At 38.9% G+C, this 12,352-nt stretch overlaps 1 protein-coding gene across 1 annotated transcript; it reads left to right on the top strand.

The window, feature by feature from the left end:
- The first annotated feature begins 6,754 nt into the window (after positions 1–6,754).
- On the top strand, positions 6,755–7,030 carry LOC121950921 (cortexin-1). The gene has a single exon (XM_042497052.1). It carries the CDS (start codon positions 6,755–6,757, stop codon positions 7,028–7,030), a length of 276 nt encoding a protein of 91 aa, XP_042352986.1.
- Positions 7,031–12,352: the final 5,322 nt, after the last annotated feature.

The raw sequence follows: 12,352 nt of genomic DNA on the forward strand, positions 1-12,352 counted from the left end.
CAGCTTGACCTCTCAGCGTACCATCTGTAACAAGAAGGACAGCAATGAAAATGTTGAATTTCATAACCTTGCAGGCTAGAGACTATTATCAATTAGGACCCCAATGGGCAGCCTGCTGGAGCACTGCTCAGTGTGATTTGATTATGAGCCCCTTCAGGACAGTGTTACAATCCACTGACTATTAATTAAGCCTACAGGGAGATCCCATGCGGCCTCAGGCAGGGGAGACATGGATGTGTACGAACTGCAATCTGTCCCAGTGTTTGTACAGTTTTAATTGTGTCAATTAATTACTTCTCACAGTTAGTATCTGGAGCAGAGCCACAGGTACAATCAGGTTGCCCCATTTGTTTTGTTTCACAACATGGTCATGTAATTTCTCGCAGTTGAGCAAAACTTGCAATGCAGTCTGACGTAAGATGCAACTAAATCATCTTATACAACCTGCAGAAATGAAGGAGTGTTTCTCCAACACTGTTAATAGATTTTGTTGAGACTTCCTTTTCCAACAAATCAATAAGTCAACAGGTTGTTTGAAAATGTGATCTAATTAAGTTCCAGTCTTACCTGCACTTGCTATTATACTTACATAGTACTAATAACTATCTTAATTTGTGCTTAGTAGAAGTGCATACTCCACACAGCGCCGTAAACCTGGAGGGTGTGGAGCAGGGGCCCTCAATTCAGCCATGCATGATCTTTACCTGAATGAAGTTTTAGCTTTTTAACGATACTAAGATCATGAGTCAAAGTGAAATCCCAAAGACACAAAAAAGGGGAAAAAAAGAAAAGAAAAAACACCCTAAAATGCTATTTTTAAAAAAAAAAAATTAGGTCCATATTCAGTTATATTTTCCTCAAGTTTTAGCCAAATTAAGCAGATCTTATAATGAAATTCTTCAAAAAACATCAACTGAAGTCTCAGAACACTGTCTCTATTCACAGTATAAGTCACTTATTTCTACAGGATGACATACTTGTCATAGGAAATTACTGACCTTTAAAACAAAAGTTACCACTTTATTTTATTTAAGCTGTTTTAACACTCTTCATACCTAGGCAGTGCTTATAATACATGGAATATATGCTATCGGGTCATAAAAAGTCATGGTGTAAGATGTCATAAAAAGTCATTTTAAAAAGTCATTATTGCGGCTTCTACGAAAGTTTGAAACAGTCGCCCGCAGACGCCATTGCATATTTTACTGTTTACTCACTGTTTTTGTTGGATGGCTTTGGGTTCTTCGGGTGTTGAGTGAATTCTGTTTTGTCACGAAATCAAAATACCCGAAAACAAAACAAGCCTTTAAAAATTGTTCAAACAATAACATTGAGATTTGACCAAAAAACATGGCGGTTGAAGACTGAGTCCTCCTCGGCGTCTTCGCCATTGACTTTTTTCACACACCTGACTTTAATGTGGCGTTTCGAGACGTCAGGTCAGGTGATGCATTCAAGTAATCCTCCAAAAAATGGGAAATTATGAAGACATGCTAGAAATAACTCAAGTTAAAAGTCATGGTACAATATGTCATAAAAAAATATCTTTTAAAAAAAAGTCATGGTATGGTTTGTCATAAAAAGTCGTTGTATAGTCATTTTCATCAAGTCATGAAAAAGTTATAATAGTGTCATAAAAATCCACAGTATGTCATAAAAATAGTCATGGTATAGTATGTCATAAAAAGGCACACTACAGTATGTCATAACTAAAGTCATAAAGAAGTCACAGTACAGTATGTCATAAAAAGTCATTTAAAAAAGTCATGGTACAGTATATTATAAAAAGTCGCAGTATGTCATCAATTTTGTATGTATGACATAAAAAAATCTTTAAAAAAGTCATAGTATATGTCATCAAAAGTCATTAAAAGAAGTCAGTGTAGTATGGAATTAAAAAAGTCATAGTATAATATCTCATACAAAAGGTCATAGCTCAATATATTATATAAAGTCGTCAAAACTTTGAGAAACTTTGATCCAAGATTTTTGTTTCAAAACACGTTTGGTTTCGCAGTAAAATTTCTCCGTGGGGATTCCTCAAAAACAAGTCTCCCCTGTAGAGTTGGGTTAATAATGTCGGTGTGCAAACGCTGTTTTTATTCGTTTAAGATCAAAAAATGAAAAGAAAAAAAAGAGATTGTTTTATAGTAAACAATAAAATTATTAAAACTTATATTGGCAACATGGTTACCTAGCAGAGCCCCTGAGTGTCCGTGCCCCCCACGCACTCCTCTTACATAATGCAAAAGCAACGCGCGGCTCCCGGAGCTTTCCTCGTCCAAACGAACAGATTATGTGTGCAGTCCATACAGCGGGGACAGTCAGGGGGTGGGCAGGGAGGTGGGGCGGATCCCTTAAACTGAGCGCACTTAAAGCTCATGGCAAAGCAGAGGAGGTGCTGCAGGATGTGACAGAGTTCAGACCTGAAGCTCCGCGTGCAGGTTTGAGCGAGCCCAGAGCTGTCCGCGGTCCTGAACAGCTGCAGGATCAGGATCATCATCATCATCATCATCATCACTCCGTCTTTCTCATTACATGTCCTCACCTGTGACAACCAGCCGGGAAGTAAGTTCTTTAATCTAATCCTAATCTTGTTTGTCATTGTGTGAATTTCTGTATGTAGAAATCACTGTGGAGATGTGAATGCGTTTCAATTTATATTATGAATCACAAGTTGTATACAGATTATAACTTTGTTCTGTTGTGTAACTCAAAGTCACATTTAAGTGGATTAATGTAAACATCGTTGGTTCATCCGTTTGTGAAACATTTACAAACTGCAACTTTTTAATTGAAAGAAAAGAAACAGATAATATAAAGTATATATTTCTTATTTTGATTCAATTAACGGTCCTGCTAATCATGGAGGCAACTTTGGCATCTAGTGTCTCCATGGCTACATAGTTACATGAAAATAAATCACAAATAAATGTAATTGTACTCAGTTACAGTTACCAAGAAAAAAATGCAATTCAATTACAGCTACTAATCAAAATGTTGGTGATTACAAAAGGTTTACATCCAAATACACTATTTTCAGTGACAAGCTTATAGATATAGAATATGGCATTCATTCTGTTTCCTTGCATCTTTTCACCTCGCAGGGTAAAGCCTATTTCCAGGCATTTTTCGGCTTCATTGCCCACTCAAAAACACTTGTTATAAAAGTAATTAAAAAGCAAATGTAATCAGTTACATTACCTTGATGAAGCCAATTAATAGTAACATAACTTATTACATTTTGAACAGGGTAACTAGTGATATGTAACCTATGACATTTCAAAACTGACCTTCCCAACACTGACAACATCATAATAAAATAGTGAATATTAATGTTAAAGGTTTATCCAAGCGATGGGGCTTTCTTTCGCAGATTGATAAACTACCAAAATTTTAAAATGCATTATTGAAATACAGCCGGTTAGTTTAAGTTGTTTGAATATGAATTTGTACAAGGAGACGAATCAATAAAACTATAAATTAAATCTTTTTAAGAGCAGTTAAATGGAGGTTTTAAATGCCCGTCTTTGAATTATTGAACTAATTTCACTCATTTCTGTGATCAAGAAAACATAATGCTTTTTACCAAGAGAATAAACATGACACTACAGAAAGCCTTTGGGGGTGATATAATCAGAGATCACTACCAGCGAGGATTAAAGAAAAGGTGGAGACAACAGTGTTGTGTTGTATGAAGCTCATCATGTTTAGATGCCATACAATCAGAAAAACTACATGAAGGTGCTTCAGCCGTGGTATATTTGGCTTTGTTTATCCTGGCAGTCCTATATTCAGGGTTTACTTTATAATTTCACCCTTTTAGTTGGAGAAGTCCTTGACATTTTCAAAGCTGCTGTCATAATCCACAGGTATAAATGGGAGGTATTACAGGTATTACAGCCACGAGGGACGCCATATGTCACTGCATGTGCTCTGTCCTCAGAACTCATTGGCTGCTTGGGGATTTCGTAGATCTACTTTTTACTCTCGCTGTTTTAAAATGTAGTGATTCTGTGATATTTGTTTTCCTCCAAATTGGTGTCCAGAGGAGCTAAAAGTGTGTTTGTTCTCTATATGTTGTAAATTAGATGTGGTGAGGCACCACCGTGTGATTTATCTGCTGCTTAGGAACCAAAGCAGGTCTCTGAATGAGGATCGATGAGCCGTGAAATTGATGCTGCTCATTCTTTTATATACCACAAAGCTGTATTTGTTTTTCCCTCAATGCGACCCGGTTTCGTTCCTCTGTGGTGTTTGAAGTTGATTATGACCTAGAGTAACCTGCAGAGTTTTGAGTGACCCAAAACCACACAGCAAATTCCCTGCTTGACTTTTGAAACCCAACCTTCAATTGACCCACATATCTGCTGAGTCTGCTTATGAATAAAAACAAGTACACAACTTTGTGCTATAAAAAAGTTTTGTCTGACTTGCTGACTTATGAAGCAGATGGGATTTTAAAAAAAAAAAGCAGTATGAGGCTGAATTAATGTAACCCTCCCCTTCTACTATATATTCTGTCAATGTAGCGTAAAGAAAACTGTCAAGTAAAGTTGCAAAGAGTAGCAAAAATGTTGGCTGTGTTGTGTAACTCTCTTTATGAGCATGGATGAATTACTGGATGGGCCTACCAGGCACAAGCCCAGGGCCCCCCCTTGCCTTCACCTGCAAAATCTCACTCAAATTAACGAGACAACAACAAAAAAGGGACAAAACCGCCACAAAGTCTGTATGTCTGTCTGTCTTGCTCCTGTGTAGGAGAGGTGGAGGGGCCCTTTGCATATATGTGCTCAAGGGCCCATCCTCTCATAATCTGCCCACGAGTTAAAGTGTATTTTGACTGGGCAGATACTGGATTTAAGAGGAGAAGAAAACCAAGTAACATTAAAATCCAGTGCTTTATGTTTTCTTAATGTTTTCTGGCAGCTAATAAAAATCAGTCACATCCTAAAACCATTAAATATTGTGAACAGGAAAAGCAAGGTTATGCAGTCTTTCATGGAAAATATTTGTTGTAGAAGAAATTAAATAGCACCGACTTTTGAGGCTGGATGCTGAATATTAATCAATTAAAGATCAGGAAAGCACTCTGATCACACTTAAACCAGATGCTCTGGTGGGTTGTCTGGCCAAAAACGTCCATGTGGCAATATTAGAATTTATAATTGAAGTGCTGTCCTGATCTTTACTTCAGCAACTGTTTTCCAGTTCTCATTAGCAGCTTTGTTCTGAGTGCTTCCCACTTTACTGACTCTGACTAAGGTGTTGTCCTGTTGTGTAAACTTTGGTGCCTACATTGCTGTAGATGGACTATTAAGTCGTTGATTTGGCTTCCTTCTGTACATGCAGCCTGATGTAACCACAGACCATTTGATAATTCATACTGAGACAGGCAGTTTCTTTCATTATGTCTTCAAGTCCCCTATAAAAGCTGCGCTTGGCCCTTTAGTCCCATCATGCGGAGAGCAGGGGAGCTATCAACGCGTCTTTGCGAGGGTCGGTGGGGTGGTAAGGAGGGAGACGAAGCCTCCTGGAATAGAATCTGCTGACTCGGGAGTGCACCTACAGCAGGAAATGTCTCTCCACACCATGGCCCATTAAAGAGCCTACGGAGAGTGTTTCTGTGCAAAAGTGCAGCAACTCTCTGAGGGTTTCCACTACATTTTTCTCTTCCGTCATCAGTGTCTGATTTATTTATCTTGGACTATGTTGTGCCTGAGTTCTGGAGAGGGATAGTGCTTCTGCCTTTTCTCAGTTTTTTTCTCACAAAAATATTAGAAGATCGGACAAGGCATGTAATAACAGTTTCAAAATATTTTTCACTGGCATTGGTTCTGGCAAGCTTGCTGCTGGGTTTGGGCCCCCTGAAAACACCTCACTCCCCTGAAACACTAAAAATCTTTAACCCTTGACATGTTCCAAGGGTCCTGTCGATCTCCAAACCCCTTAAATCAATCAGACGTTTCCCTCCATTCTGCACCTCTGCATGCTGGAAATTCGCTCACATTGTGTCTTATCTTTGTTTTTTTTCCCCCTCAGGTATCTTGATGAGTGAATCCCCAAATGAAGACCTTCCTGGTGACTCAAGATATTAAAATACAAGCTCTTTCAGTAAATCAACAATTCACAGAAACACGGCCAAACCTTTCAAGGGATCCAATACGAAAACGCTCTCTGCAGCACCACAACGCGGATCATTTACAGCCTGTGAGCACTTTGATTGATCTATGGAACATCTTCAGCCACTCGATAGAGATTTATACACTTTGTAATCACAATAAATGCCCCTCTAGGGCTGCTATTGGATGATATTTAAAATACTGACAAACAAACTGAGGACTGTGCAGATGATTTGAAGTTGTCGTAGTGACCTCAGCTTTTGTACAGTTAGCTTCTCTCCTCAGCGAGTGGGAGAAAGAGAGAGGGCCAGTTGAATCTCATTATACTCGCTCAGCATGCCTCAGCTTGCTGCTCCGCTCACCAGAGGGCTTATTCATTTGCACTACTGATTTGTTCCGTGTTATTTCTGCTGGAACAATTTCTTTGCCCTTTGGCTTGTGGGAAACAGTGCTGGTTGAGTTCAATCTGTTGACATCTGCCTGATTTAACTATGTTCCCTCTGGGTCTAGAAATCACACTCACTAGCAAAGATGACCCTGCCGCACAATGCCGTTCCTCATAGCTTCTGACTGCAAAATTAAACATATACAGTGAACAGTTTCAACCTGCAAAACATTCCCTCACCTCCGAGATGAGCGACTCAAATTACTGGGTTGTGGACTATGATCTCTCCTCCCCTGCCCCGCCCGGGTTTCCCAGGGGCTCGGCGGTGCTGGAGCCCATGGCGGGGCATCCTGAGCAGGGAGGGGCCTTCTGTTTTGTCGGCCTCCTCGTGCTGCTGCTGCTCTTTCTCCTTGTTCGCTGCGTCCGCATCTTATTGGACCCCTACAGCAGCATGCCAGCATCATCGTGGACGGACCATAAGGAGGGCCTGGACAGAGGACAGTTTGATTATGCACTGGTGTGAAGATGACAGGTGATCAGGCGAGAAGGAGACGGATGAATTTGGAGACATGTAAAGGTTCTTTTGAGGGACTTCTGAAGGATGTTTTTTGCCCTGCGCCCTGCTAAAAGTTCCTGTTTTCAAAGTCCTGAAAATGACACAAACTGCAGTGTGTTTGTTGTTTGTTTGGGTTACTGTAACACAAGCTGTAAAGATAACAGCATCAGACAGTATCTGGATAAGGATTCAATTCAGAGAGATCAGGAGCAGACACACCAGAAGTCCTGCATCCATTTTCATTCACAGTAATTAATGTATTATTGGAGGCTTGGTGTGTATGATGTAACACTGCAGCTTCTACAGTGACATACACTGCAGGAAGACGGCGATCAGTATCGCAGCATTACGTTATGACTCCTGTTTATCATGTCATTTTGTAATTCTATAATGTTTTTATGAATCCCAGGGCTGAATCATAAATAGAGAGCAGAGCTGCAGCAGGGAGAGGTCCTGATTGAATAAAAGAGAAATAAAATGAGTTTAGGGTGGACATGGAAGTCATTTAGACAGAGATAATACGGGCTGTTACAGCAAATTTAAAGACGAGAATGTCAACTTTACATGTTGATTTATTGCTAAAATGTAAAAATGACAATTTTTAGCCTTTTTTAAAGTGAAGCAGAACCAACAATTTAGAAGATGTCATATATTCTGTGGAACTGGTAACCTTTTTGTATTTATTTTTAATGTGAGCCGTGCTGGATATTGTGAGGCATTTGTACAATATGATCCTCAGGTAAAATGATTTCTACCAAAGCCTCTATACTTTAAGGGGAATCACTTCAATTGCCTCCTGAAATTGAGCTTCAGCTGCTATTTGCATCACTCTATTTTCTTCAAAATTCACTATGTCCTAAATTTCAATCTTAACCCGCTATAAAAGCTACTGTTTATAATACATAACAGTTAATAAAATGTATTTTATTTGGGGTTTTGCTATTTCATGTCGCCTTCCCTTTAAGAGGCTTATGAGGCTCAGTGCGGGAGTGAGGGTCACAGCGCTGACTCAATATGTGTCATATAAATTTATGATTATGAAATGCATGTACACCAATTTCCTCCCCCTAATCCTTTTTGCCTTTAGGCCCTGTCCAGTGCACCAGCCAAATCTGTTCAACAGTGCCTGTAGGAATATGAGAAACAGTATTATCTATTTCATACTAATGATGTTACTGCTCCTTTTGCCACTTGTTTTGTAATATTGCCTCTGCCCTTATTGTACTTTAAAGTCTTCTCTTTATAAATAGTTGAGTCATGATATTTTATTGATTTGCTATAGAAGTTGAAATGTTTCATCAAGGCCAAACAATTATATATGGTCCAACTTCCTGGATGTAGACTATTGCGTGTAAAAAGTAGATATTTTCCTAATGTTTCTTTAAAGTGGCAATCAGTTTTTTTATGAAATAAAAAGGCTTTTGTCTTGTCTTGATTTTAGTAAGTTTCATCACTTTACACACCTGCAGTACACAGACACAGACACACACACACACACACACACACAACACCGCACCTACATACAGAACACACATAAAACTTTTACTTGAGTACTTAAGCACATGCTGTCCTCACTGCTGCCCTACAATCAATACAAGCAAGATTTAGAGAAATGAAATCAATCGAATAATCAATTGGAAGCTCGTAAAGAGACATAGTCAGTTAATTAACGGGGATCAGCCCTCACAGAGTCAGATCGCCCGCCCAACTCTGGCCCAAGATGAAAAATATCCCTGTGCTGACTGACTTAGACCCTCATCACAGCACTCTGCTCGTTTGGACAAGATAAACATACATGAAAGCAAATCTGTGGTAATATTCCAGCTCCACACCACTCATCCCACAAAGAATAGCAAAAGTACTACACTACAATATTTGTGTAAAGTGGTTTGGGTAAGAATTATATGGGACTCCTGAATTAAAGACAGTGGTGTCCCTCTTAATCATTAAAACCAGTTGTTTCAGTTGCAGTTATACAGCTTTAAAGTAATTTCCTGAATGCGTCATGTTTTGGGTTTTTCTGTGGGATTTCCTCACATTTTCATGTTTTTAGGTTTATATTTTGTGGTAAATCTCTCTGGCCTTTGTTTGTTTGTCAGTACTCTCACTCAGGAGCTTGGCCATCTGATGAGCTGTGACCTCTTCTGGACACTCTGTGTACTACAAGCGTGAGTCCACTGATCATCAGTGCTCACATGAGCTGCTACGCTACGAGGAAGGTTTTTGGTAAACTCATTGAAATCTACTTTCAAGAAATTGCATTTCGGAGAAAATAAAAGTAGAGAAATGTGTGAATTTTAGAAAAGTTAGATCTGGCTGGTTATAGGGGTGTAAGTGAAATGTGTGCACACTGGATTCATGCATACAATCCATTACTAAAAAGTCATTTCACTCACAAAATAATTTAAGATATAATGTATACAAAGTGCTACCTGTGGCACCTTGCTGCATGTAATCCCTTATTTCTCCCACTTCATGCTTAATCTGTCCTATATAATAAAGGCAAAAAGCCAAAAAAATTAAAAATCATCTTTTTTTTCTCCAGCACAGAACTTTTTTATTTAATTTTTTTCCAATATCTTGTATTTCTTTGTACACAAAGCGGACTTGTTGAAGAAAATTGAATATGCTATAATTAATTATGTGTGGACCCTGAACCAGGGTTCCTACAGCTTAGGACAAGTACAAAAAAAAAACCCAAAAAACAAACAAACAAAAAAGACTTGTTCTTGAGTATCTTATTTTTTAAAAAGAGGCAACAACAGAAGATATGGTCAATAAATGTGGTACAGATCCCATAATGTAACTGGATGTTGTAACTGGTTGTGGTGACTTTTCCTCTTATGCCATTATCATCATCAGTGCCTTTGTTTGTGAATAATACTTGCAAAACTTATGACATTCCCATCAGACTCAGCTGTACTTTATGTTAACTAATTTACTAATTGGCTTGAATTCTTTATAAAAATGGTAAGAGGGACACGAGCAATTTAAAAAGAAATGGCCTAAAAAATTAGCAAGAAATTAATCGTTTTTAGTTAATATCTAGTAATCCATTAACAGTCACCTTTTACTTAGTTTTTGCACTTTGCGTGAAAAAAATAAAAAAAACAATTTTCCCAGGTTTAAATCTTATTAAAAGGTTTCCGAGTGCAGCAAAAGAAAACTGATGTCGATCCAGGTATTAAAGGGTGAGTGCATAAATCTACTGCATTTAAATGACTACACAGTGCACAAATATAATGTTAATGTTATTTTGACTATCAGTTAGTGAGGAAATTAGTCAGGGCAACTTATCTGGGGTCATAAACGTGTTACCAGCAGAGCACAGTCAGACTCGCTGCAGTAAAACAGCCTCTTACAGTTTACAGTTCATCAAGCTCCAACAGACGGCTGAAGATCAGGGAAACACCCCCACCTCATTAGTCTGGCAATTAACAGGGCAGATTTTGCTTCAGTGGGTCCTGACAATTTATTTTCTTGATAAAACAACAAAGGCTCTCAGTTCCCATCACCCACTCACATATACACACTTGTGTGCACAAAGATATGTAAATGAGGCAGGATCACAGAAAAACATGACCTCAGGCCTGACATGCATGGCAGAATGTGCTTTGTGCTGCCATAGTTTATGTGACACTAAAAACATGCCAGAATATTGCTGTGGTTGAGAATGTAAATAAATAATACAATTACTAGTAATACTAAAATTTGTTTCATTGAGTTGTTGTTTCACTGAAATAAACTATTTTAACTTCTTTAAAAACTCCTCTGCTACTTGAGTATAAGTTAAACACTGTAATGGCTGGTGTTGCTAGCTCAGCTGATTCGATTACCTCCTACTCCTTTATATTTTACACGCAGACGTTATACACCTGCGTCTCTGTCTCAGCTCACAGACACACAGACGAGGCGGTATGCAAATACCTTCGTGAATCTGGACGGCCTCATTGTGTGGTTCTCTGTGGCTCCATCCAACAGAAATGCACAGAAACGCGCTTAGACACACACATATAACCCTCCACCCCATCCACACACACACACACACACACACACACTCAGAGACCCAAAGCATACACACAAATGCCAGCCCACATCCACACACACATGCAAATCATGTTTGCTTGTTGTAAAACACACAGACACCCTTTCCCTTTGCGTCAGTGTCTCCCAGTAAGTCCTTTTAACACATTTATCAAACACCTTATACTATTGAATACTAAAACTATACACAAAACACTGCTTTAGTCCTGACTCATGAGCATGACAAAAAAAGAATAGCTCATCTGCATAACAGTTGTGATGTTATCAGCAGACAGCCTGCTTATCTCCCTCCTTGACAATACTATCAGCTGAGTGTTGGTTGAAGAGGAGGATGGTGAAGGGAGGACTGGAGTGTGTGCATGGGCTTAGGAGAGGAGTGTGTGTGCTTGTGTGTGTTTTAAAGGAGTGCGTGTCATTGGAGTTACAGCAGCCACACACAAAGCCCTCGATGACAGCACATGTGTTCATAGTAAAGTTTGTGTGAGTGAGTGTGTGTGTGTGTGTGTGTGTGTGTGTGTGACTGCTGGGGCTATGCACACATTTGTTAAGGTGTGTTTACCTTCAGACTGGAGTCCTGGAAGGGTCCTGGATCGTTGCCATGGGTGTCATCAGCTGCTTTCCTTGAGAGCGGTAACCCAGGAGACGCTGGTCATGAGCACAAGCTACAATGGAGTACAGGGAAATGTAATAAGATACTCTTGGTGTTTCCTGTGAAAGATATGTTAAGCATTTTGGGTGTACTTTAAATGTCTGGTAGAATAGAAGGAAGTGTAATAAGATATAATGCATGTAGTTTTTCCAGAAAATCTGCCAAAATTTTATATTATATATTTAAATAACAATTATAAGAAGCACAACAATAGCAGCAATAGAAATAGGTGATAAAATCATCTTAATATCTTACGTTTGCTGACCTTAGCTAGCATAGGTCAACACATCAGTGGTTGTACAAAAAAAAAGAAGCAGCAAAAGTCCTACATTTGAATTCAACTTCTCATTTGTAACAGGACGAACATGTTATTCTTCCCCCGCCAAAAAAGTTACATAGTATCACTGCTGATACAAATGTGTAAGTTGCAGCATGTAAACCCTAAATCAATATATGCTGTACATGTTTAGAGTTAGTTACAGGGCTTACATAGCGCCATTTTCAGCCTAAGCCATTTTGGTTTTTATTATGAGTAATTCTAAACTATTTATTTCGTTTCCTTTGATGCCCATACTGAGTCAGTCTGTGACCAGTCG

Source organism: Plectropomus leopardus, chromosome 12 (genome assembly GCF_008729295.1).
Source record: "Plectropomus leopardus isolate mb chromosome 12, YSFRI_Pleo_2.0, whole genome shotgun sequence".
Lineage (NCBI taxonomy): Eukaryota > Metazoa > Chordata > Actinopteri > Perciformes > Serranidae > Plectropomus > Plectropomus leopardus.

Excerpts from the sequence above, each read along its gene's own strand:
- LOC121950921 (XM_042497052.1), top strand. The coding sequence starts at position 6,755 with ATGAGCGACTCAAATTACTGGGTTGTGGACTATGATCTCTCCTCCCCT.